The sequence below is a fragment of the Kogia breviceps genome, chromosome 12 (assembly GCF_026419965.1).
Source record: "Kogia breviceps isolate mKogBre1 chromosome 12, mKogBre1 haplotype 1, whole genome shotgun sequence".
NCBI classification, from domain to species: Eukaryota; Metazoa; Chordata; class Mammalia; order Artiodactyla; family Physeteridae; genus Kogia; species Kogia breviceps.
The window spans coordinates 92456170-92483032 of record NC_081321.1 but is presented as its reverse complement, the minus strand read 5'-3'; the positions used below and the strand labels follow the sequence as shown (position 1 = coordinate 92483032).

The 26863-nt window shown below is 51.7% G+C and overlaps 1 protein-coding gene across 2 annotated transcripts; it reads right to left on the bottom strand.

Annotated features, from left to right (window-relative positions):
- Positions 1 to 1444: 1444 nt before the first annotated feature.
- CSF2RB (colony stimulating factor 2 receptor subunit beta) lies at positions 1445 to 26128 on the bottom strand. 2 transcript variants are annotated; one of them, XM_059082291.2, is made up of 14 exons: positions 26056 to 26128; positions 18847 to 18936; positions 17746 to 17869; positions 14963 to 15153; positions 11638 to 11789; positions 11387 to 11555; positions 10706 to 10841; positions 10388 to 10545; positions 9091 to 9230; positions 7957 to 8119; positions 6835 to 6925; positions 6558 to 6615; positions 5578 to 5690; positions 1445 to 5153 (listed from the first exon to the last, which is right to left on the bottom strand). In XM_059082291.2, exons 2-14 carry the CDS (start codon positions 18920 to 18922, stop codon positions 4025 to 4027), a joined length of 2700 nt encoding a protein of 899 aa, XP_058938274.1. In that variant the 5' UTR covers positions 18923 to 18936; positions 26056 to 26128; the 3' UTR covers positions 1445 to 4024. The 2 variants fall into 2 exon arrangements, with proteins under 2 accessions (XP_058938274.1, XP_066866227.1); XM_067010126.1 differs by having other exon boundaries at positions 18847 to 19096; positions 26056 to 26125.
- Positions 26129 to 26863: the final 735 nt, after the last annotated feature.

Here is a 26863-nt window from a genome sequence, read left to right as displayed (position 1 = left end):
AAGGGTGGGTCCCCTCAAGGAAGGACCCTGTTACACTGCCAAATATGTATATAGTAAATGTTCTAGCCTTCTCCAAAGGGACTGTGCATCGGGGAAAGGGAAAGATCCAGACTTTTGGAAAATACCGGTCCAGGAACAAGGGCCAGAACTGGGACTGGCCTTTCTTAATGGTCCACTGGCAAAAATTTTGTTCCTGTCTCTGCAACGTTGGGTTTTAGTGGTTTAGAGATCTTACTTCCCAAGGGAGAAATGCTTCTAACAGGGGACATCAAACAAGTGTTCTGCTCTTCTGGAAGCGCAAGCTGCCACCTAGCCAGTTAGGTTTTCTCACATCCCTAAACCAACAGGCAAGAAGGGAGTCACTGTCCTGTAGGGGTGATTAGTTTTGACTCTCAAGAGAGAGGAGGATTGTTATTACACATGTAGAAGGAAGGGCGCCTTTGGAACCCAGGGCCTTTTTGCAATGCCTCTTAATATCACATGGTCAATGGTAAAAGTTAGAACAAAGCTACAGCAACCCAAGAGAGGCAGAACCACCTTCAAGGGTGTTGTGAGTTGCCCCACCAGGTGAAGAACCAGGAGCGTGGAAGTGCTGGTTGAGGGCAAGGAAAACACAGAATGGGTGGTAGAAGGAAGGTTATTAACACTAGTTATGTCCACGTGGCCAGTTGCAGAAATGAGCACTGTTAAGTGCTGTTCAGTTTTTTCTCCCCCCCCTTTTTTAAAGAAAAAACTCTATACTTCATTTTATTATTTATTGATTGAATTGCTAAGTGTATCCTGAAGCTTCAATATCCACAAACTAAAGTCAGTTTTATCTGTGCTCTTATACTGGATTGATATAAATGTCTTTTAAGAAATTCCTCAGAGACATCTTTGGTTTGAAATACATTGTCAGTAAGTTCATACGCATCATTTTTTAGATTCTGCATATAAGCAATATCACATGATGTGTGCCTTTCTCTGTCCGACTTACTTCACTTAGTGTGACAATCTCTAGGTCCATCCATGTTGCTGCAAATGGCATTATTTCATTCTTTTTTTTTTTTTTTTTTTTTTTTTTTTGCGGTACGCGGGCCTCTCACTGTCGTGGCCTCTCCCGTTGCAGAGCACAGGCTCCGGACGCGCAGGCTCAGCGGCCATGGCTCACGGGCCCAGCCTCTGCGCAGCATGTGGGATCCTCCCGTAGAGTGAGTGTGTCTTTTATACTTCTCTCCCCCAGCCTGTATTTCTCCTTTCCTCACTCCCTCCTGGCTTGTCCTAGAAGCACCACCGGCTTCTCACTCTGTTACACCTAGCATTTCTGTTCTGATCAAAACTGCTCCTAACTCACTGTAGTAGACCAGAGGCCCTTCTGTTGAACAGAATCCATCCTCCTTAGGGCAACTGTGCTTTCAAACAGCATCCCTGCCCATCTACCCCAGCACATATACACACCTTAATGTTTTATAATAAAAATATTTTATTGCAATTTTTTCCGTAAACAATGTCCAAACATTTTGGAATTCATATCTTGGCCTTCTTTCTAATGCATGTAGGTCCACCTCATTCATTTTTTAAAAAATTTATTTATTTTATTTTAATTTTTGGCTGTATTGGGTCTTTGTTGCTGTGCACGGGCTTTCTCTATGCAGCGAGCAGGGGCTACTCTTAGTTGTGGTGCACTGGCTTCTTATTCAGTGACTTTTCCCTTGTTGCAGAGCACTGGCTCTAGGCGTGCAGGCTTCAGTAGTTGTGGCACACGGGCTCAGTAGTTGAGGCTTGCGGGCTCTAGAGCGCAGGCTCAGTAGTTGTGGCGCACGGGCTTATGTGCTCTGCAGCATGTGGGCTCTTGCCGGACCAGGGCTCGAACCCGTGTCCCCTGCATTGGCAGGTGGATTCTTAACCACTGCGCCACCAGGGAAGCCCCCACCTCATTCATTTTGAACACAGTATTCCACCTTAGAATGGACTCAAATGTTGTGATTAATTTCACTATTGGTGAGGATTTAAATTGTTTATCATTTTCTTCGACCACAGACAATGCTGTAATGAACAGGGATTTGTGGACAAAAGGAACAAGAACATTTGCTCTGCCACCTATTAAAACATATTATAAAGCTAGAACAGCTAAAATGGTGGGGTGCCATGGAGAGGACAACTTAATAAAAAGGAAAGCCTAGAAACTAAGTATACACATGGATTTCCTATATCATAAATGTGACCTTTCAGATACATGGACGAAGAATGGGTAATTCAATCAATGATGCCAGAACACGCAGGCGACTCGTTTAGGGGAAACATAAAACTGGCTCTCCGTTTCACATGCATATATTCCAAAACCACTATAAGTTCACATGAAAAGCTTGAAACACAGAAAGAACCAGCAAAAAATATAACTTTGGACAAACGCAATTTTGAAGTGGGGAAGGGCTTTGTCAATTTGACACCCAAAGTGGAGGCGTGAAGAAGTTCACCCGTAGATCTATCTGATCAGCCAGACACGTCTACACTGAATACACCCAAAAGCACCGTGTACAAAACGAAGAGACAAACCACAAAGGAGGAAAACAAATTTACACCATCTATGAAAGGCAGGAGCTAAATAGTTTTTAAAGCTTAATCAGAAAAAAGTGGACCTCCAACACAACGAAGGCCTTAACAGGCTTAGATCAGTAAAAAAAATACAAACGCCTAAGAAATATGAAAATATGTGCAAACATGCTAGTTCTCAAATAATGCAAATTAAAACAATTTAATGCCATTTTTTTTTTTGCATATCAGAAAGGCAAATATTTAAAAGAACCACGATCCCCAGCGTAAGCCAAGCCATAGCCCCGAAGTCCCTCGTACATGGCCGGTGGGTATGGGATTTGTAAGGTCTTTCTGGAGGGAGGGCAACTGGGAGATTTGGACTATAAGCCCAAGTGCACATGCCCTTGGGTCATTTTCATGTTTCCCTTGTTGAGCAGTTCTTTCCAACTTTTCTGCAGTCGACGTGGGTTCTGGACTCCCCTCCCCTCCTGAATTTCTCCAGGCCCCACCAGCCTGGGTGTAGGAAGGAGATCACTTCAACCAGGAGCTGGCACTGTCCACAGCTCAGGTCAGTGGCCTCTACAAGATGCAGGGCCTGGGGTCCCTGAGGCTCCCCAGTCACCTCCGTGAGACTAGCAGGGCTTCCTGTGAGCTCAGAACAGTGCTTCTCACGCCATGCCCATTTCTTGGAGTGACAATGGAGGCTGGTGCTTTGCTACCATGTCTGGGGCTGCAGCGCCCGACAGAAGTGTGCTGAGTCCAGAGCTGCTCTTCCAAGCCTGAAGCCTCCAAGCCCTCACCCCATGCCTTCTGCCTCAGGGCTGGAATCTCTTCCCCTCCCTGCACTGGGCCACACCACAGGGTATGGCATGTGGGATCTTTGTTCCCTGAGCAAAGGTCAAACCGGCGCCCACTGCATTGCAAGGGTGGAGTCTTAATCACTGGACTGCCAGGGAAGTCCCTGGGCTGGAATCTTGTCGTGTGCATTCATGCCTGCCAGGGACAGACAGAAGTCCTCCACGAAACCAGACATGTCAGCATTTGAATAGGCTCGGACTGAGACACGGCATCTCAGAATAGGCTTAGCCCAGACCTCAAACTCACTCTAATAATAAATCAGTGGAAACAGAAGACAATAGGAAAAGCAGGGAAACTGGGAAAAAAGGAAAATGGTGGCAAATGAAATGAGTATGTGTAAAGCTCTAATAATTTGAACCTAAAAGAAGTGAATCTGAAAGAACAGTGTGTGTGTGTGTGTGTGTGTGCGCGTGTGCACGTGTGTGGCAGAGAGGGAGGCAGAGAAAGAAGAGCTTGACCTTTTGCTGAAGGTCAAGGGACGAGGTAGATGCTTGACTTGTTTTTCTGGTCTCCATGTTACAACATGGAAACTTCTCCTTGGTTTTGCGGAAAGGACCATGGAAGGGACCAGGGGCTGGCAGGAGGGAAAGGCAGGGCGGGAGGAAAGGCAGACCCTCTCCTTCTATTCCCCTCCCCCAACATCTACAGGGTCTCAGCGCACCTCCCCAGGCCTGCTGACATCCCAAGGGGGCAGTGACAAGTAATCCTGCTGCTTCAGGGCCTTGAAGAGCTGAATGGCCGGCACCTGGGGAATGGCCTGAGGTGGGGGCTTCTTGGCCTGGAGCACCTGGTTGACGTCCCTGATCTCAGGACAGGGTCCTGGGGAAGTGGGCTTATTCTGGGGTGAGAGAGGGCCAGACCCTGGGCCAGGGAGGAAACAGTAGTCACCCACCTGCTGCAGGACGAGGAGCCCCTCAGGGGTTGGGGAGACTGAGAACACATCTGCCCGGGGCGGCCCTGGGCTCAGGACAGGACTGCTGGCTGCAGGAGGGGCAGGGCTGGCCAGAGGGGACTGGGGAAATTGGCCTATGGTTGGAGGGAGCTCCACATAGCCCTCGAACTCTGGCTTCAGTGGGGCTAGTGATCCAGGGGCACCATCAGCCAGTCCAGGACAGAGGTTGGGGTTCTGGTCTGAGGGGAGGCTCAGAGGGGGTGCCCGGGAAGGAGATGGGGCCCCTGTGGGTGGGGTGAATGTCAGGTCTGCAGTGGTGACATAACCAGTGGCCACAGTGCCTTCCTCAGGACCCCGAGAGCCAGTGGGCAGACCTGGGGGGGCCCTGTCCTTCGGGCCTTGACCACCCACCATCACCCCAGGCTCAGGACGGCCAGGGCCTGCCCCTGGCTCCAGGGAAGGGCTCCCCTCGGTGCCTGGGATGGACGTCAGGTCCGCATCCCTGGTTTTGCCCGGCCCCATCACCTGGGCCAGTGGGACCAGCTGCACCTGCCCCGCTGTGGGCAGACACAGGTACTCCAGGGACCCTGGGGGCTGCGGCTTCCTGCTCATGCCTGTCGGGAGGGGCCCCTGCTGGCCCACGATGTCAGGCAGGGAGCGGCTGTGGGGCGGCCCCAGGTAGGGGCCATTGAAATCAAAGCCGGAAGCCTGGCTCTCAGGCCTGCTTGCGGGGGTGGCCAGCTCGGGAGGGGGCCTGGGCGGCTGCTCCGTGCGGAGGTCCGGGGGGACCAGAGTCATGTCAGGCTCAGATGAAGAGTCACAGGCATCTTTAGGGTCCTCTGTGGTGAGAGGTGACACCTCACTGTGCCCGAAGTCTACAGGGGATGCCCTGTGGGGAGAACAAGGGCAGGGACACTGGCACCCCCCTGGACAGACGCCTCAGCTCGCGCACAGCCTTCACCTCCCCCACCTGAGGGTTAGTGGTGAGCCGGCCGCTCAGGTGCTGAGGCCGTGAGCTTTCGCAGATCCTCTGCCACCCAGTGGGACCAAGGCAGCGTGGCGTCTCCCTGCGCGGCAGGGCCGGGGGAGGTCGTCTGCTCCAGTCTCCGGCTTCTGGCCACGACCCTCCCTAAGCTGGGAATCGGGAAGCTCTGCCCGCCATCCAGCCGGGACGCCTCTTGCTTTGGTGCAGCCAGCCTCCAAGGACCTGTTCCTGTTGAGCCCCGGGCCGAGGCCGCCCCCACCCCCGAGCCCCCGATGTGCAGGAGGAAGCCAGCGTCCCACCTCCCGGGGACCCCTCGCCCGGCACTCACCCCTCCGGCTGAGGGTAGCTGCCGCCCCAGAGCGCCCTGTGGGCGTGGCTCCCGCCGCCGCCGCCGCCGCCGCCGCGCACGCCGTGTGGGAGCCGGAGCCCTGCGCGCCCGTTCTGCGAGGAGAGAGGGCGTTTGTGCCTGTGGGGGGCCACCCAGGAGGCGAGGTGGGGGAGGGCCTGAGGGTGGTGGGGTTCAGGAGGCCCCAGACGTGGCGGCATCTCAGCACACGGGCAGCGCCGACCACGCCCTCCTGCCACCGGGAACACACGGCCAGAGCGAGGCTGGGGCTTGGCCGGGGCCCTGGGGCACCAAGGACGGGCGGCCTGTTCCCACGAGGACGCCCATCCGCGCTGTGCGTGTCTCCGTGCTCACCCGTGGTCTCCTCCGCACTGGCCGGGAGGCCCTCCCAAGGCAGTCCTGGCCCTGCCTGCCTGAGCAAAGGGCTCCCGCGCCCCACGTGCCAGCGTCCTCCCCGGGGTCCTGTCAGCCTCCCGTGCTGCGCCCCAGACTCACCGCCCACGCCCCTCAGGTCCCTTCTCCAAGGAGTCTTGTCGCCACCCTCCGCTCGCCTTCTGCCAGCAGTGGCCTCTCCACCTGCCCCCACCCACCATCCTCCAGGGCTCAGCGCTGCTGTCCTGTCCTGGGGAAGCCACGCTGCTTCCCACCACCCCCCGCCCCCGCTGTGACTAAGGCTCTCCTTGCGCCGCCCCGGGTCCTGGCATCCCCTCACCAGCCCTCTCTGCTGGTCCACGTGAGGCTCCGCGGGCGGGGTACCCTGTGCATCGGGTGGGGGGCCCAGGGGATCGCAGTGCTGGGCTTGCAGGGGCCGGCCCGGCTCTTAGAGCTTCCCAGCCCCTGCCCTGGCCACATACCACCCCTACTCAGGGCCCACCGGAAGGGGAGGAGGCGCCGGGCGTGGGGGCGTGGGCGCAGCAGCACAGGGGCCCTGCGGCTCTGCCGCCCTCCCCGCCAGCCCCTACCTGGAACAGGTGGCTCTTGCTGGGGTTGGGGATTTTCTCCTCCCACTTCTGGTTCAGCCTGGAAAGACAGCAGGGAGGTGACAGCTGCCCAAGACCTCAGTGCAGCTGCCTCGTGCTCAGGTACCGAGGTGAAAGTCAAGCCCAGGGAGAGGGCAGCTGTGACCAAGGCCCCACAGCGTGTGAGTTGCAGAGCAGAGACTGGAGAAAGTCAACCGTGGGGTCCCTGGCATCGTCTGGGGCCCTGGGTAGCGCCCACCCCATCTTGGAGTCGCCTTACCTATAGCTGTAGACGCCACAGAAGTGCAGGGACACGAGCAGGATCAAGGTGCTGATGACCAGGATGAGCGCCAGGACCCACATGGGCAGCACTTCCAGGCAGCCAGGAGGAAAAAGGAGCATTAACCATGGGGAAGGGAAAGGGCTGGGGGCTCAGGAGATGAGGTGAAGCTGCTGCCTTGGCATGCAGAGGGAAGAAGAGGCCAGAAACAGACTAAGCAGAAGAGGGCATTTGTCTGAGCCACCCACAGTGCTGGACTGCTGGCAGGACACAGAGGGTTAGATCCCGTCCAGTAGCAGGTGTTGCTGTAGGTGGGCAGTGACTGCAGCCCGAGGCAATCATAGGGCACTTCCTGGAGGAGGCAGCATAGAAGGTGGTCATCAAGAACAGGGAGGACTGGAGAGGCCGAGACAGGGAAAGGGGTGATGGTGGAGGAACCAGAAGGTGCAAAGGCCCATCAGGGGCCCTCACAACTCTCCACTTGGCCTCAAGCCCCTCAGAGGCTGGGCGCCTCCAGGACTCCTCTGGTCTCCTTCCCTAGGTCCAGGGGCCCAGCCCTTCTTTCTGCTTGGTTGGGGTCCTCTTCCTCATCTGTTTCCCTGCTACGGCTGGCTGGGACTGGGCACCTTGCTGCCAACACTTTTCCTCTCTCTGCCACCACCTCCCGGACCTTGTTCTGTACCTGTCTCCTGGTGGCCGCTATGGCGATGGTGACAGATAAATGAAATTAGCAAGTGCAGATTGAGGGAAGGTTGGGAAATCAGACCAAAGCTTTCCAATCCCAGGCCCCAGTCTGTAGCTCTTCATGGTAACAGAAAACTCGGGCTGAGTGGTCCCTGGGTAGTAGCTGCCACCAAAGCTAATGAAAGCATGGGCCATATTAATAGAGGGCTAAGGTCCAGGCTTAGGGAGACTTGTTGGTGAGACGTGCTCTCCTCTGCCCTCTCGAAACCTCACCTGCAGTCCGTGTTGCACACCAGGTGTCACTGTCTCATCTCTAATGACACCTGGCAGGGAAGGATGCTAGCCTGGGGTGGGGTTACATCTCATGTCCCTATCATCCCCGTCCTCTGCCCAGTGGGGCTGTGCTTGGAGGGGTGAGTGGGGGCCGGGAGGACATACCCCACTCAGTGTCCCAGGAGCTCTCCTCACTCCACTCGCTCCAGATCCCGTCGTAGCCTCGGGGGTCAGGTTTGACTCTCACTCTGGCCTGGTACCTGGTGGCAGTCTCCAGAGGTGGCAGGCACATGCTGTGGGCGTTCTGGAAGTCCTCTGTCTTGGTCTCCTGTGGGTGCAGGTGTGTGAGTAGGAGTGCTGAGGTCTGGTGCACGTGGGCACAGCTATGAAGCCCTCCCGCCTCAGCACCCCAGATTTTCTGCTACCCATCAGTCGCCACCGTGTAGTCACATCCCCAGATCCGAGGCGGCATCACTCCCACCACGGAGGACCATACTCCAGTGCCCACAGAGGGACAGCACCCAGACAGGATCAGGGACAGCACCTCTTGCAATGCACCCCGTGACATATGACAACACCGAGGCCCAGAAACCCTGAGGAGTCAGTCACCATGTCCCCCCTCAACCTCCCAGCTCCTCTTGGGACAGCCTGGATCCTCCTGATTATGGCCTTCCCAGAGTGCAGTGCAGGATGACTGGACTCTGGACCCTTAGACAGATGTTCAGGAGCCCAGGGACCACTTCCAGCTCCGCCACTGACACACCCCCTTCTGGCCTCAGTTTCCCCATTTCCAGCCTGAAGGTCTGGGCCTGGCTCCTAGGTTTCTGAACTGGCCTCTGTGGAGCCCCAGGTTCTTCCCACAGGCCCTGACAGATACCTGGGGGTGGGGGCCAGATACTGAGTCCCAGGCTAGAGCCCTGCCCGTCTCACAGGGAGCAGCTCTCCTCTTAGCAGCTGCACATTTGCATTCAGGATGAGATTCTCGTGAAGAAATGCCCCCTTTATGACTTTTGAAAACCCTTACTCCAGCTGTCTCGCGTCCCGATGTCTACACCTCCCTTGCGATTCAGGGTCACGTGTTCATTTTGGCCAAGTTCACATCACCTCTGTGAGTCTCAGTTCCTTCACCAAGGGAAGGGACAGTGACCTGCTGACTGCACAAGGGCATGACCAAGTCCCAGTGGCTTCCTCTGACTGGGCACCTGCTGGGAGCCAGGAACCTGGCAGGTGGCACTCTCCTTGGTCTTTCTCACTTCCCCCTTCCCCCATCCAGGCCACACCTCGGGCACGGGCCCTCACCTCCCATGAGGCTGCTTCTTTCTTGTACTGGACCTGGAAGATGCAAGCTATGTGTTTATAGTTCATTTTTTCTTCTTCCCAGTGCAGGATGTAGCCTTCTGTGCCCTTGGTCACGTTGAGGGTTGGGGGAGCCATCTGGACTGGAGGGAGGGAAACTTTTAGAGAACATCCTTTCTAACATTCCTCCAGTGGAATATCCCTTGTGTTCCCTGCTGGTCACAGGTGCTCTCTCCATTGACCCAGACCCCAGGTTTCACCGTCTCAGGGTCTTTGCAGCCCCACTTCACCATGTCATCTATTCTGACCTGAGCTGCCCTTCTCTTGGGAGATGCTGAGATACACTTGTTTTGTAGTGAGGTGACCAAAAGTATGGGTTACCCCTAGTATTTAAGTAGAAATAAATTTACTATTAATTTTTTCTAATCTAGAGTATTGACAGCGTTCTAAGCCTCATTATTAATACTAAATCTACATGAATTATTTCTCTCAATTCTAACAACAACCCTATGTAGTAAATACTCAATTTTTCCACTTCTCAGACAGAGAACTGAGCCCCAGAATGGTCAGGTAACTTGCTAAGGACAAGCAGCTAACAAGTGGTAGAGACAAAGATTGCAGCCTGGAGGATCCCAGGAGTAAGTAGTGTATTCAAACCCAGGTGACTAGGACAAATTGGCTGCTGTCTCTGACACACACTGAAGACTGGGTAGAAGAACTTGATCATCATGAAGCAATGCAGGAGATTCCTTTGCATAAGGTCCTTGCTATGTACCAGGGATCAGGAAAATTAACCTGTAAGAACCACAGTCCATTTGCATACACCCTAGTCCCCAGCTGAAGAAGTAAATCATAGATCAATTATCTTGAAGACTGAAAATATCAGTCAGGGGAGGACTTTGGAAACCTAAAAGAGAAAAATCAAATCAGGGAAAGAAAGGGAAAATTTGGTGGGAGGACCAAGAGGCCATGGGCAACAGTAGGAACTTCAGAGCAGCTGCAAAGTTGGAAGGGAAAATAGAGTTAAAAGAATAAGGTCAAAGGTTTTCATGTTGATATTCTTGAGAATATCAATTGCATCTTCCTTCATGTCATTTACCACTGTCCTTTGTTGCATTATTGCTACCTGAGAACTTCCAGGACTGATTGGAATCATGTTTGTTCAATTTGCTCCCTGGACTTTTCACTGAAAGCGACAGACAGGAAGACTGGGCCATGAGGAACCCTGAGTTTATATGGGTTACAAAGGAAACAGTGCTGTCACAAGACTCTCCATGCAGAAGGCTGGGGGCAAACTCACTATTATCTGAGCTCTTTATAAGTTTCTCTTCCTCCTTTGGTCGAACAGAGACGATGTACTGGCTGTGGTTCCTGGGATCGGGCACGGGAATCTGGCAGCAGTGCCGGACGTAAGGGCTGCTGGTCTCCTCCGTCTGCACTGGGGAACATTCTTGCTCCCTGCGGATCATGGCACAGGTGAGGCAGCGGGAGGCAGGGCCACGTGAGGGATGAGACCTCCGGGTGAACTGTGGCTCCTGCTGGGCCCCCAGGGGTGGGAGGAGGCCAAGAGAGGGCTAGGCCTAGAGGAGCAGAGGGGACAGAGGCAGGGGGCTCTCACCTTGCACTGGGGCTGGACTTGTAGAAGAGGGTGAAGAAGACCGAGCTGGTCACCTCGGACCTCACTTCCCAGGAGCAGCTGAGCAGGGCAGCCCCGTCGAAGAAGCACTGGAGGTTCTGGGGCTGGGACTCGTTCCCTGGGAGGGAGACAGTCCCTCATTCAGTCCTCATTCATTCGTTCCCTAACCCTCAGGGGGCCCACCGCGGGGCTCATCACAGAGAGATTATGAGGCCCAAAAGACCAGGGGTTAAACTCAGCCCGAAGGCCCAGCTGTGTAAACACAGGTCAGAGAGTGAATTCTGTGAGCCTTCACAACCCCTGTGCAAAGCTGGGAGGGCATGTCAGCCTCAGGGTTGGGGACTTTAACACAATCACGTTGGTATGTCTGCGTATGGTGCAGCTCTCACGAAAACACAGATGCTCGTATGCCATTGTGATTAAATTGTAATTGTTCCTCCACAGAAAGTGGGCAACAACCCGGGGCCCCAAAGTGAGTCAGATGCAGCCACTGCCTCTGCAGAGTCACAGTAGGGACCGGGTGGGCCAGGGACGTCACTGTGAACACGTGGCTCAGAGCCTCCGTGGATCCCATGGTGCGGACCCTTGGACGCCTTCCGTCCAGGAGCTGTAATGAGCTGCCCTCCCCACAGGGGGGCAGCGTCCCAATTCCGACTCTGTTACCTGGCTGGGAGGCCCAGCGAACCTCCGTGCTCCACTGGCTGGGCCGTCCCGAGAGCCCCGAGCCCGGGGCCAGCCTGGTGCGCACTCGGGCCACGTAGGTGCTGCTGGGCATGAGGTGCTCTGGCCCCAGGATGGCCCGGGAGGAGCTGGAGTAGATGGTGGGGGCGTCCTGGGGGAGAGAGGGGCTGCTGGAGCAGGGCCAGCTGGGCCAGGTCCCCGTGGGCGCAGGGCACAGCTGGTGGGGTCCCTACCTCCCAGGAGTCCTGAAGCCGCCTGTAAACCACCTCAAACTCCAGGCTGGACAGCCAGTGGCTCTGGGAACCCCCATGGGCCACACTCCAGGACAGCAGGAAACCGTCCCTAGCAGCACTGATGTTGAGGTCCTTGGGTGCGGGGGGCTGCACTGGAGGGAGAGGAAGGAAAGGGTCGCTAAGGGGCTGGACCACTGTGTGGGAGGTTCAGGGCCTGCATGGCCCATGTGTGGACAGACCTGGGTTCCAGGCCAAGCACTGTCCCCACGGACTGAGCCACCTTGGACAGACCCCTCACCTCTGTGGGCCTCAGACCTTCATCTGCTGAATTGTGAGGATTCAATGTGTATGTGAATGAAGATGTGCAGGTTGCTGGGTGCACAGAACATAAGCACATACAAAGTGCTGGCAGTTACACTCCAAGTGGGGCTTTCTTCTGTCCCCGCTGCCCATGAAGAGGTCTGTGTGGCCTCCTTCCCAGCAGAGAACGCTGTGACACATGTTACTCCCTCTCCTGTCCACACTTTCTTATTTCCAGTGTCCAGTGTCATCCTGCACTTCTCAGTGCCCAGCAGACATGTCTCCTCCTCTAGAACATTCTTGGACCCCTCCCCCAGGCAGAATCCCTTGCTCCTTCTCCTGCCCCACCATAGCCCTTTGTATGATCCTTATAGCCCTGGAGGATATCGATGCTTCCACATCTGTCCCCTCAGGTAGTCCAGGAGCTTGTGGATGTCAGGGGTCTTGACCCCCTTGCCTCTCCCCAGGGCCTGAGATGAGTGGTTCATTGAATATGGGGACAAAGTGAATGAATCAATGAAGGAATAAATGACTGAGTACATGTAGGTCCACCTTCAGAGACTTTTCATGAAATCATTCCATCACCAACAGCAAGCAGACACCTGCTGGGACCTACAGGATTGGGTGAGCAGATTCGTCCATGAATGGCATGGCTGCAGACTTCCTGAAGCTTCTATGTCTGAATGCTGAGAGATGACTTTCCAACACAAAAAAATCCATAAGAGCCAAACCAGATGTCAATATGCTATGCTGGACAGGGAACAGGGCATGATAGAGCATGTCAGAGCTGGAGCCTCAGAAAATCTTCAGCCCAGAATGGCAGATCCAGAGCACCGCTGTCCCAGCCCCAGCCCCAGCAGGCATCACTAATCAATCATGCACTCCTAGCCCCTGAGCCTGTCATGCAGTGGGACTCCTTGTCTGCCTGGAGCTCTAGGAAGCTGCTCCCAACTGAACAGACTGGGAAACCAATGGAAAACCTATTCATCCAACCTGAGAGATGTAGTCCATGAGCTCATTTCACAGATGGAGGTGACAGAGGAAGTGAAATATTCAGATCCCCATATGTGCAACCTCAGAGCAGATCAGATGCACATCTCTCTGTTCCCCAGCACCTCAAGGCCTCCCTGATTCATTGCCTAAATGGTTTGGGCTAAAACGGAACTTCCCACTCAACATATGCTCCAGCAGGCAAATACCACACTGCCCTCCCCATTTCTATATCCCCTTCTCAACCATGACACCTGTCATCACCCCATAAGCGTCACAGGGCCAGGGACACCGATGGCTTGTTCACTGCTTTCCCGTATGTGCAAGTGTTCTATTGAAGAGCAAATTGAGGAATGAACTGCTCGTATATCCTAACTTTGATTTGTATCCCTCCAATTTCCCATCCCTTGGCCATACGGCAGTTGAATCCCTGTCATTTCTCTCTGGGGTGAGTACCTTAGGTCACATTCCGTTCTCCGTCCTCCCACCGCATCCTGTCGCCTGCCATCTACACTGTACATCACCCACCTCTGACATCCTCACACCCACATCTGATCATGACATGCCCTTTCAGTGGCTCTCCACTGTCTAGGTGTTGACCCCTAAACAACTCCTTTGCAGAACACAGAAGCCTCTCCAGGTCAGGCCCCTGCCTTCCTTACCCCCCTCCTCACCACTGCCCAGTCCTCTTGAAGTCGATGCTTCTGTGGTTTTCCCAACCAGCCGCGTCCTCCTGAGTCACCCAGCCTTTGCACACACTCCTTGCCCTGCCAAGAATGGTCTTCCAACTCTCCTCCCTCCCACCCTGCAAAGCTCCCTCCTTGGGGAAGCCTGTCCTGACCTCCCAGGGACTCCTTGTCCACTGCCCCTCGGCACGTGGCACGCACCCGCCTTCAGTAAGGGATCACACCCGACAACATCTGGGGTGTCCTGCCCTGTACGCTCTGAGCTCCACCGGGACGGGACTCCTTCTCATCCATCAGACACATATTTTGAGACATTGTTTGGAGTGAATTCATCACAGCCTAACCCATCCCCTCCTCCAGGCAACAGCTCTGTGCTGCTGGGGTGAACAGGGGCAGGAAGCAAAGGCTGGAGCCCCTTCCCATCCGGCACTTGCAGGAAGCAGCAGGTGGCCCAGGCTTTGGGATCCAGGACAATAAATTCAGACACTAGCATCTGAGTACCTAACCTTGGGCAAGTTCCTGCTCTCTCAGCCTGTTTCATCATCTGTGAAATGGGGTAAAAAGTAGTGCATGACACCACACATTACTGAAATGATTAAATAAGATCAAGTAGTGTTTCCTGCAGATTTCTTGCCATGTTAATACTAATATTTAAAAATGGCCCCATGTTTATTTCAGGATCATTCTAAGCACAAATATAATTGAATTAATGTGATGAAAGTGCTGGTTATATTTCTGTCTGAGTTACAGTTAAATGAAGCCTGACTATTTATATAAAATGATCATCGACTCCCGCCCAAGACCACTGACTTTCTTAGGCTCTGTGGACACGCAGAGCACACACTAGGGGCCACGCAGCGAGGGCAGTGAGGGGGTGACCTCCATCTCCAACGTGCAGGGAGCACCCGGCAAGCCCAGCCCCTCTCTGTCACGATGGCTCATGGCGGCACTTCGGAAAAGTTACGCATTTGCTCTGGGTCTCAAGTGCCTCATCTGTTAAATGGGTTGTCAGAGACGTTCCATGAGACCAAATTGATGAAAGAATAAAGTTTGTATCTGACTAGGAAGGACTGTTCTTCTAGAGGGGAAGCCTCAGGTCCGGAAGGCAATAACTTGGCAGGTGCTGGAGCATCTGGGAGGGGGTGGGTACCTTTGGCTGCGGCTCCTCACCTTGAACCTGCCCCGATGCCTCCATCTAAGGAGACCGTATCCTCGTCCCCCAAGAACCAAACCCAACTCAAGCTGGTGTCTACACCCCTTGAAGGATCTCCCCCCCGGCCCATCTCTTGCAGCCTGGACACCCCTGTCCACACAGGGGACCACCCTTGGCCAGGGCCCCCAGGCCTCACCATGCTGACTCAGAGTAACGGTGAGCTGGGCGCCCAGAGGCTGGTCTGGTCGGAATGAGAAGTAGTCATGGTCAGCAATGACAAAAACTTCGTAGGGAATGACGCATATTCTGGGCACACAGCCGGGACAATGGCCATCGAACCAGGGCATGCCATCACTGAGGTCGCAGGACACTGGCTGTGGAAGGCCCCTGTCAGGAGAGGGTGCAGGTTAGCCCAGAGAGAAGAAGAATCACTCAATCACAAACATTATTGAGTGGTTCCCATGTGTAAGGCTTTGTTTAGGATCAGGGGGCCTGGCAGGGAACAAAACACACACAAATCCCTGTCGACAGAGCTGACATCCTAATAGAGGGAGACACACATGAAACAACTGAAGAAACTAGGTCATGTGTCAAATGGAGAAAACCGTGCATAGACAAGTCAAGAAGGAAAGAGGTATGAAGAGGCCAGAAGGGCTGGGTTGGGGATACAATTTGAAATAAGGGAGGCCGGAAAGGTCTCTTAGAAAAGGTGACATCTGAGCAGAAACTTGAAGGAGATGAGAGAGGACTCCATGTGGATTCTGAAAGGGGATTTCGGAAAAAGGGGATTTCAGTTAAAGGGAACAGCAAGTGCAAAGGCCCTGGGGTAGGCACAGGTTTGGAGTGCTGTATAACTAGGCAGTTAACCAGTGTGCACAGAGTAGAGATGTAAGGGTGGGAGGTCTAGAAGCCTAGTTGTGGGAGGTGATGGGAGGCCAGTGCTCAAAAGGAATTTAAGGAAATTTGATTATTTTGCTTTCACTGGAACTGGGGAAAATTCAGAGTTATGAGCAAAAGAGTGACATTTTGGCATGCTTTGAAAGGATTCCTCTGGCTCCTGGGCTGTGGATAGATTGGGTTGCAGGGGGTGGCAATATTGGAAGTGAAGGGACCAATTAGGAGGCTTTTGGACTATCTCAGTGATAGGAAGTGTTTTGAACCATGGTGTTAGCCAGATTCACATTCTATCTGAAGATAAAGTTGACAGCATTTGCTGATGGATTGAATGCTGTGGTGGAGAAGGAAAGGAGGGAAAGGCGACTGAAAAACAAAAACCAAAATATAAAAAACCTCCCGTTTGTCTGGCTTGAGCCCCTAACAGCTCCCATTTAGTGAAGTGAGATGAGGATCTGGAGCAGGGACCTTCTTTGAGGGGCAGAGCAGGAATGGGGTTTGGGACATTTGGAGTTGAAGACACCTATAAGGGGTGATGTGGAGAGGCAAGTGCACCTACGGGTCTGGAACTTGGGGGAAGATCTGGGCTGGAGAGAGCGTGTAAGGGTCATAGCCATAGTCTGAGGCTGGATCTCTGCCATTGGATCCAGATACAAGAGTGGAGGTCCAAGAGCCCTGGTACATCTCACTCTTCAGGGAAGAGACACAAGAAGAGAACAGACTAGGAGATGGAAAAGGGTGGGCCAGGGAGACATGGGGAAAGACCAGAATGCTGGCCAGGGTTAGGGGAGGGAGGTGCTTCAGCAGAACCCCATGCTCAGGCCAAGTCAGGTGCTGCCTACAGGTCCGTAGGGAGAAGGCCGGGACTGACCATTGATTTAGCACCAGGAAGGGCAGCACTGACTTCAGCAGGAACAGTTTAAGTGACCTGGTGGGGGCAGCAGAATCCTGCCTGTGGGTTCAGGAGGGTGTAACTGTGAGACCCTGGCTACAGGGGTCTAGACAACTCTTGAGAGGAGGTTGCCTGAGAGGGAAGCAGAGGACAGAAGGGCCCGGCTGCAGGAGATGGGGCTCAGGAGGCTCCGGAGCTGCAACCTGGTTGGCATCTGAAAGTGGATCCCGGGAGCGGGCCTGTCGATGGCATGGGGACAGTGGGGACTGTGGTGGCAGCAATGTCCTTGAGCAGCGAGGCCAGGTGGGACCCCAGCTGCAGCCTCAGACAGCCCTGGGACAGGGCAGATCTTGCAGGGCGGGGCCAGGAAGGCAGCAGACGTGTGAGGTGGGGGGCTAGTGGTCGGGGTGGGAGGATCTGTTGTCCCCAAGCAGAAGGAAGTGGGTCACAGCTAAGGGTGGGAGGTGGGGTGGGGGCTGAGGACAGCGGACAAGGAAGACTGAGGCTCCCGGGAGGGCAGGAGAGAGAGCGGAATTGCAGTGACGCCGTGGGGTGAGAGGGGCTCCTTCCCAGGGGCGGCCTCCAGGGGACACCCCAGACCCTGTGATGCCAGCTGTTTCATTATTTCTATTATGGTGAGTCAGACTCTCACCAAATCCCAGAATGGTGGGAGCACCTTCCCAAATGGGGTATAGGCCCCGGAGACCCTGTGAGGAGAGAGGAGAAACCGCCACTCTGGAGGCGGCAGGGCCCGGGGGGCACGTGGAGCCCAGCCGTGCAGGCTGGACGCAGGACACTGGTCCCGCTCAGGCCACTTCCCCACCGAGTGGCCTGGGGGAGGGACCTCACCTCCAGGGCCTCGGTTTCCTCATCTGTGAATTGGGCATCATATCCCTGCCCGCCTCACAGGGAGGATGAACCGAGATGGATTTCTGCCTGGTGATCTTGTTCAATTGTGACAAAACAAGAGAAGATTATCACCATCACCATCATAACGAAGATATTAACACAGGAGGCTCTTCCCCCAAACCTGATGTCAGACACCAGCCCGCGGGCGTGGCAGGCCGCCTGGTGGGGCAGCAGTTCCTGGGCAGGGGCCTCCCCGCCGCGCCCCCATCCAGCCCCGACCCCCCGCACAGTCCCCACAGCCGAGGCCCCTCCTGCCCTCCGACCCCACGCCCGGCCTCACTCGCCTGTTCAGCCTGCGGTGGAGGGTCACGTTGACCAGGCGCTGGGCGTCCTGGGTGTCTGCCCACCTGCAGACGATGCGGCTGGTGTAGTCGTTATGGCAGCGCAGGGTCTGCAGGGGGAAGGTCCCTGACAGGGAGAGGCCGACAGGGCGTCACACCTCTCCCCTCCAGATGTCCCTTGTCACCGCCCCTCCCAGCCCCTCCTGGTGTGTGGCACTGGGGAGGCGTCTCCCAGAGTCCCGTAGAGGCTCCTGGAGGCCACACAGAGGTCCCCAGGAGCCCTGGGCGGGGCTGGGGGCTCTGCAGCTGTGAGGGTGCCTGCCGCGGACCCTCCTGTCTGCACAGAAACACACAGTCTAGTTGACTCACAGTATATGTCCTGAGCCCCCACCTGGCCCTGCTCCTGGAACAGGGCCCCTCTCACCCCAGGGTGGGGACACGCAAGAGGCACAGGCCCTGCCCCTGGGCCCCCGGGCGGGTGCAGCCTGGAGCAGAGGCACAAACCCACCCCTCAGGGGCCGTGTGGCAGCGCCCCACTCTGGGACGCCCCCACCCTGCTCTCGTGGGCAGCTTCTGGGAAAGGCAGCGTGGTCTCTAGGCTTATCCGGGGAGCCAAGTTCTCCGCGAGCCCTTGGGGAGGGGCGTTCACGGGCCTGAAGAGCCCGGGGAGCATCTCAGCAGGGCCTCCAGGCAGGAGGAGAGACCCCCCCCCCCCAGGCCGAGGGTCCCCAGGAGCAAAGGTGCCGAGGTGGGAACTGGTTAAGGCCGTCTAGGCGCTGATGTCTGGGGGCGACGGAGGGTCAGAGAAAGGACTGGAATGGCCAGCCAGGAGGTCAGAGGCCTCAAATGCCACAGTGAGAAATGTGGGCAGAGAAGCCCCACAACCGGGGAGGGCCTTTACAGGAGGCCAGAGAAGAATGAGCGAGAGTGTTAGAGGAGGGAAGCGGGGACTCCAGGGACGACCAGGACAGAGAGAAATAGCAGGGGTTGCGGGGGCCAAGAAGGAAGGGAGGGAAGGCTGCAGCATAGGGTCTGGAGCTTCCTCGGGGATGGGGCCCAGCAGTGAGGAGGGGGAGGGGGAGGGGAGGGAGCGATCGAGCTCACCTTGGGCCCCTGCCACGCAGGGCCCCCAGCAGAGCAGCAGCAGGGCAAGGGGGAGGCCCCCCCGGGGCAGCGCCATCTCTGGACTCAGCCCTGGAGGAGCAGGTGTCTGGCTCAGGTGGGTCCAGGTCTGGGTAGGGTCTGGACTCCTCACTGTTCTAGAATCTTGTGTTCCTCCCCAGCTGGGGGCCAGGCCAGACCTATGTCCTTGGCCCTTGGGGATCCTCTCTCCAGGGCCCTGCCTCTTCTAGGCCTGCGGAAGGAAGCGTCAGCCCTTGGGACTCGGCCCACGTGGTGGGGCGGACCCAGGAGTGGCTCTGATGCCTGGGCTCCAGCTCCCACTGCTGCCTCAGCCTGGCACCTGGGACAGTCCCTCCTCCTTAACCTCAGTGCCCGGGACGTGACCGTGAGGGAGATGCACTTAATGGCCTCTGAAGATGTGGGTTCCCGCTGGATCGCACATTGGGTACCCCGTGCACCGGCGTTGAGAAAAATCTAAGAGGGAGGCCTGGTATTTGATTTGTCCCCAGGTCCCCCTGGTACTGACCCACATCTGCTTGGGGGAGTCACTGGGTGTTGGGAATGTGATCCTCCTCTGGCTGTGAGCACATGCACACGCTCACACACACATGCTCACACACACATGCCCACACACACACGCTCACACACACACAGGGGCCTGGGACTCTCCCTGCCCTTTTCCATTTACCTCATTCCTCCCACACCACCCCCTGAGATTCCAGTTCCCTTTTCTCCGCAGAAGATTGGGGGTTTCCTTTTTTCATTTCATCCAGCCCTGGGAAGTACCAGGAGAGTAGAACAGAGAGGACTGTGACTCCTCTTCTGCCCATAAGATTGTCTAAAACTTCACTCAAGCTGTACACATGCACACCAGAAGTTGTCTTGCTTGGAAAAGCACGGCCCTGGCCTCAGCCAAACTGACTTTCAACACAGGCTGTGCCCCTCCTGTGCACTGGCTGACTCACCAATGCTCCCTGAACCTTGCTCTCTGCATCTGTAAAATAAGCACAACCCAACATATCTCACATGGTGGTTGTGAGGAGAACCAAACTCAATGATGTTTACAGGGTGGTTAGTCCAGGAAATGCTCAGGAAGGAAGAGTGGGTTTGCCTGGAGCTGGGGGACAGTATTGTCCACTTTAGGTCCTGCAGGGGGCAATGCCATGGCAGGCTTGGGAGAGTCTGTGTGAGCTGGGGCAGCTTGCTCTGCCTACCTGTAAGTTGCCTAAAAACTCAGAGCTTCTCTTTGGGTCTCAGCACAAATGTAAATACTGCATGTGTAAAGAGGTCAATTCATCTGAAAGTCAGTTATAGGTTTAACACAATTCTAATAAAAAAGTAACAAGATTTTTTTTCTGTGGGAACTCAGAAGAAAAAAAATATATATGTGAGGACATTAGTGAGACATTTTAAAATAAGGGGTCTCATAGAAAACAAACTTATGGTTACCAAAGGGGAAGTGGGGGAGGGATAAATTGGGAGTATGGGATTAACAGATATACACTACCATATATAAAATAGATAAACAACAAGGCCCTTCTGTATAGCACAGGGAACTATATTCAATATCTTGTAATAAACTATAATGGAAAAGAATCCAAGGTAAAAATATATAGATATATACATATATATGTACCACCAAATCACTTTGCTGTATACCTGAAACCTACAAAATATTGTAAATCAACTGTACTTCAATAAAAATAATGAGTCTTCACCTAATGGCAAAATCTATTGCAAAGGTCTAAGTAAAGAAATGGGTTTTCACACACACACACACACACACACACACACACACACGATAAATCAATGGACATATGACCAGACAAACTCTGTTTCACCAGAGAATGTACTCTGTGATGAAGGAGGAATCACAAATCAGTGTGAAGTGATGGAATAATAAAAAGTGTTGAGGCAATTGAATAACAACATAAAACATATCAGCCTAAATCCCTACCTCACACCATTCTCCACATATCAGGTCAATGAAATATATGTAGTTAAATCATATGAAACTTGCAAACCATAGAAGTGAATCTTTGAACTATTTAAGCTTCAAAGCACTAGAAGAAATCAGAGAGACAAAGGCTGACAGAAGTGCATAAAAGTGAACTCTTCTGTATTTTATAAAAATAACTGAACCATAAAGCAGAGGACAAATTGCAAAATAAATGTGTTAGAAGTATGGAGAACAGGTGACTACCTTTACAGTGTAAATAGTTCAAACAAATTAATGACATCAAAGGACACAAGTCTAAAAGACACATACATGCAGAGAATTCATATTAGTGGCTAACAATTATAAAATGCTTACCATCAGCCAGGCACTGTACTGAGGGCTTTACAGATATTAATACATCAATGTGTAGGTTAAAATCTCCACTTTGTAGTTGAGGAAATTGGTATAGGGTCCATGATCATACAGCTGGTAAGGAACAGGCTGACACTGAAGCCCATAGCAGGTTGGCTTTAAAGTTTATGTTCTTAACCACTATGCCAATAGTGGTTGTATTTCCCAATTATTGGTATCATATGTGTCTATTCTGACATACACGGACCCAGTAGACACTTCTACAGACATGCACAGATACAGCAAAGATAACACAAAGCTTTAAAACATCTTAATTAACATCCTCAGGGAAATTTGTGAAATCATAGCCATTTAAGGACAGATTGCTATGCAAAGAACAAATAAACAGAGTTCTTGGAATCTGAAGGTATGAGATCCATAAAAAACAAACGAGCAAACAAAGAAACAAACACCACAACTCAATAATGGGCTAAATCACAGAATTAACACTATAAACCGTCATGTTACAAAGGTAGTTATTGAAGACAGCAAATAAGCAAGGAGATGGAAAGTCTTAGAGAAGTTGAGACCTAGAAAAGAAATCCAGGAGTTCCAACATCTAGAAGCAGAAGACAGAGAGAATTGAGGGCAGGTATGGCAGACAGTGGCAGCTACCTAGATGTCCCTTTCCTCCTTGGTAACAGAAGCTCAGGTTTTAGCTAGGTTAATTGCTGCACAGAATAAAAGATTATATTTCCTACACCCTCCTATTGCTAAGTGTGGTCATGTGACAAAATGTTGTCCAAGAAGATGTGAGTGAAATCCCTGGGTGTGCCTTCCAAGAAAGCCTGCTTAAAGGAAGTTGGCTCAGGTAGGAGGAATCCATTTTTTCCCTCCTGCTTTTTTTCTTTCCTCCAGTCTGCAATTTGGAAGTGATGGCTGGAGATCCAGCAGCCATTTTGGATTATAAGGTTATCTTGAGAGTGGAAGTCATATGCAACAGAAAAAGAGGAACCTCGATCCCTCTTCTCTCTGTGGAGAAACCATACCAGTCTGAGACTGCCTACCTCTGAACATCTTCTATGTGAGGGAAAAAATAAACTTCTATATTATTATGCCACTGTTATTTGGGGATTGCCACATGCAACCAAAGAGATACACTTGGAAACAGAAGAAAAATTCCCAGTGCTTTAAAGGAGATGATAATCCACTAAGTGAAAAGCAAGATTCATTTTTTTAATAGTACCAAACTCAGTCACATGCTAATGAGCTTTCTGTCATCAAAGAGTAAAAGGGTAATCCTAGAAGCTTCCAGAAGGAAAAAGACAAGCAAACAAGTTATTTTCATTGAAAGAAGATCAGGTTGGCAAGATTCTGTCACAAGTGACCTGGAACCCTAAATAGATAGTAATGTCTTGAAAATACTGAGAGGAAAATATGTTTGAACCTAGAATCTTAAAAAGTCAAGCTTATTTTGAAGTTCAAGGGCAAAAACCCACAACATTTTGGAAATGTAAGGACAATGAAAGCTTTTCAGATGTTTTCTAAGAAAACTAGTCTAGTGTGGATTTCAGAAAATATAAAAGGTCCAGGAAAGAAAGATAGCATGTGATACTGGAACCAGTGTTGAGAGAAGAAACCAATAAGACTTATAGTTAAGTAAAGAAGAATTGTTACTGTATAAAGTGAAAATAAATAAATATATGGTAACAATATTGAAGTAAAACTAAGATGATTTTAACATGGGAGTTGGCTGTGAGGTTAGGGGTGAAAAGCAGAGGAGAACTGAAAGCTTGCTAAGGATCTTGTCTGGTTTTGGAGGAGTGTATATATTCTAAGTAAGCCCAAATGCTGACAGAAAAATATAAGTTAAATATGTGTGTTTAAAATGCAAGGGTTAAAAATCACTAAGAGTGAGGGGTAAACATGGGAGCAAGAGGATGATAGGGAGGGGCAAAGGAGAAGGAGGGAGAGGGAGAAAGAGGTGAGAAAAGCCAAAAGCTTTCTCACTCAAAATAAAATAAACATGTACACAAAAATTCCCAAACTCATGAAGAAATTTAATGATAAAAGTAAAAACTGGAAAAGGAAAAAAAAATCAAAGCACAAATTCACTCCAGACAAAAACAATTTCGTAGGACAATCTGACAAAGACTTTAAGAATGCATCAACTCTATTCATGATTAAAAGAAATAGGTCAACAGATTAAAAGGAAAAAAAGGATAAGTTCATCTTGACAGTTGCTCCTCAATTTTGGGTAATACAAAAGCCATTCCTGAATAAACAAAGAAATAAACGTTGGCAAATGAGGAATTGAAGGGAACATTGGCATTTCTGGGTGTGTACTAGAAACCTGCGGCAATATCAGAGTCAAAGGGAAATGTTAGTGCCCTCCCAGTTAAAGGGACAAAAAGGAGAAGGCTGCCTGCTGTTGTCATGACCACTATTTGGGGGTCAATCCTTCCCCAAATAATCCTTCCCTTAGTTTAGATTAAGACTAAATTAAGAGTAAATTAAGACTCCAAAAGGATTTTCAACTGGCTTAACAAACTGATTCTAGATTATAACAAATCAAACATGAGGGACTTGCTCTATTAGCTAGAAAAATAATGAGTATAATAGTAGACAGATGGAACAGAAAACAGTAAGGAAAATAACTGAGTAGGAAGTTGGGAAGTAATAATGGAATTTCAAATCACAGAGGAAAGCATGGGTTGCATACTCACAATTAACGATATTGAGACAATCAGCTGATCTTTTTTTAAAAGTTAGATTACTACTTTACATATTACCCACATCCCCAAATTCTAGATGGATTAAAGATTTAAAAGTCAAAACTAAAAGATAAAAGCATTAAAAATATTTCTTTAATCTTAGGGGTTGAATAAGATGCTGAATCCAGAAAGCATGAAATAAAAAAATAATGACAGATTTGACTTAAGAGCAATGAACACATTTGCATACAATGCAAGATATCTTAAACATGTCAAATAAAAAAGACAAATGATAATCTGGAAGAATATATTTTCAACTTATATAAATAAATGGTTCATATACATAATAAATGAAGCACTCCTAAAATTAATACATAAATACAATGAACCCATCAAGAAATGGAAAAGGGACATTTCCAAGCACGTCATAAATGGAATCCAAACGGCCATTAAATATATGGAAGATACACAACCTCACCCATCATCAGGGAAAGGACATATCCAAGCAAGAACCAGATAATTTTCATCCATTACATTGGACACAATTAAAAGATTGTTTCCCTAAAGAGAAAACATTTTTTTATGCACGACTGTGAGGTGTATGTTAGTTCAGCTACTTTGAGGATGGTTTGACAATATCTATTACTATGTTAAATGTGCAATCTCTTGCCCAGTAATTCTGCTTCTAGGAATCTGGGCTGCAGAAATACTTTCACAGGTGTGGAAAAATTGGAAATCATGTAAGGGTCTAGCAACATGGGATTGGGTAAATTGTGGGGTGTCTATACTAATAAATGCTATGTATCTCTTGGGGCTAATTTATGAGTTAAATCTCCATGTATTATTCTGGAACGTTGTCCAAAATGTAATATTAAGTGGAAAACGAAGTCATAGGACGACGTGTATGTTATTATCTCATTTATGTACCCCCAATTTTTAAATTTTTAACAAAGAAGGTATCCATATATTTACTTGGTTAGTATTAAATACGTTCATTAAACAACTCATGAAGTATCCTGTAGTATTAGTGGATATAGCACAACATAAGTAAAACTAATGAATGAAAAAAAGGGTGACCAAAACTTAATAGGAAAGGTTTTACTCATTATAAAACCATTCGAAAACAGGGAAGATGATAAGTAGAGAAAATTAGAATCTGTTTATACAAAAGTATAACAGCGGGGCCTTTGAAGACTTAACATCACACATTTGCAACTTGTCACTGGAGCCTGTCTGGCGAGTGTCCACAGGCTTGTACCCCCATGGGGACCCACAGAAACACCTGCCCTCCCATCCACAGGGCAAGTGCACACACCTGCACACACCCGGATGCAGACAGCCCCAGACGCCCCCGCCTCAGCCAACACACTTGAGTACAGGGCATCCACATCTGGGCCCAAACCCAACTAAGCAATAGTGCATCAGGGAGGAGTGCGACCGTAACGAGAACATTCTTGGAGGGGGAAGAAAAGTCTCCAAGTAAGTGAGGGATTGGGCGTCTTCTTATCTTCCAAAGTGAGCTTCTCAACCCACACCAAGCTCTGGGCCTGGCCACAGCCAGGCTCCCAGCTTCATCCTCTGTCTCCCAGTATCTCTCCATCCTTGTGGACACCCACATATGCATATGCGTATACGTAATGCTCGCCTGAGCGCGTGCGCGCGCACACACACACACACACACGCGCGCACTCTCTCTCTCTCTCTCTCTCTCTCTCTCTCTCTCTCTCTCAACCAGGATGTCACGAACTATCAGTGCTCTCCCCATTCCAGACGTGAGACAGAAGCCCAGGGTAGGATATTCTCACTGCCACCGACACTTTCATGACACCTTAGTGACAAAGCAAAGACAACGGTACGCAGGGGTCTGACTCCCAGGCCTGAGCTCTCCACCGCCCCAGGGATCTTCTCTGCTGCCAGGACAGTAGGATCCTCCAGTGAGGCCTGGACCCCACAAAGCCCTTCATACAACACCCAGGCAGGTCAGCCCTCACTGTCTCCTCGTCCCCTGGCTGCCTAGGAGTCTGGGTTCGGGACTTCCCAAGAGACCAAGCCCTAACCTCCCAAGTCCTCAGAGCACACCTGTCCGCTCAGCACCCCGAGGATCTCCCTGTCCTTTCCATCCCAAACTCCTACACTACCCTTGCTCCCCACCCTGCCCTTTAGCCTACCCCCAAAGCCGGGCCGTACCTCTTTGTGCTGGGACAGACGGACCTTCTGCTGGAGTCTCCAGGCGGCAGCCAGCCAGCTTCTCGGTCTTCCTATTTATGCTGACGTCATTAGGAAACAGAGAAGCTGAAAGAGGAAGCGGTGCTGGCCCTGGCCTCTTTCTGTACAAGTGACTCTTCATGAGATTGCCCAGCTTCTTAGAATTGTGGACACCAAGATACCACTTTTTTTTTTTTTTTTTTCCTGAGCCTTACTGACTTTGCAAATGTTGTTTTTCCACCAGAAGTACTTCTACCTTCTATCCTTGGTCTTCCTGTAAACTTTCCATGCATCCGCTCTCAGCTCAATGCAAAGTTCCTCCATGCAGCCTTCCTTGACACACCCAGGGGGATACAGGGGGAAGTGGCTGCAATACCCAGAGCAGGTGAGAGCCCAGAGCCACAGGGACCTGGACTCCCACCACCACCTGCTCAGAGTGGGATCTTGTGCAAATTACCTGCATGTAACTTCACCAGGGCTCCGGACCCACCTCTGTGACTTACAGGTGTCTGCAAACGTCAAAGGGCCATTGAAATGTCACAGAGCTAGACCTTAGCTCAGAGCCTGGGTCACGATAACCCTAAGTGTTCGCTGCTATGATTTTGATTCCCCTGGGTTCCCCTTGCCTTGCACCTCCCTCCCCCACTGCCCCACAGTCCTCGGGGCTCACAGCTGTCTTTCCCCAACACTGTCTTGTGGGGCTCCCTTTCTCTCCCCAGTACCCAGCTTGTGCCCTGGCACTGATGGGGCCCTTAGCGACTGTGTGTGGAACAAATGAATGAATGAACGA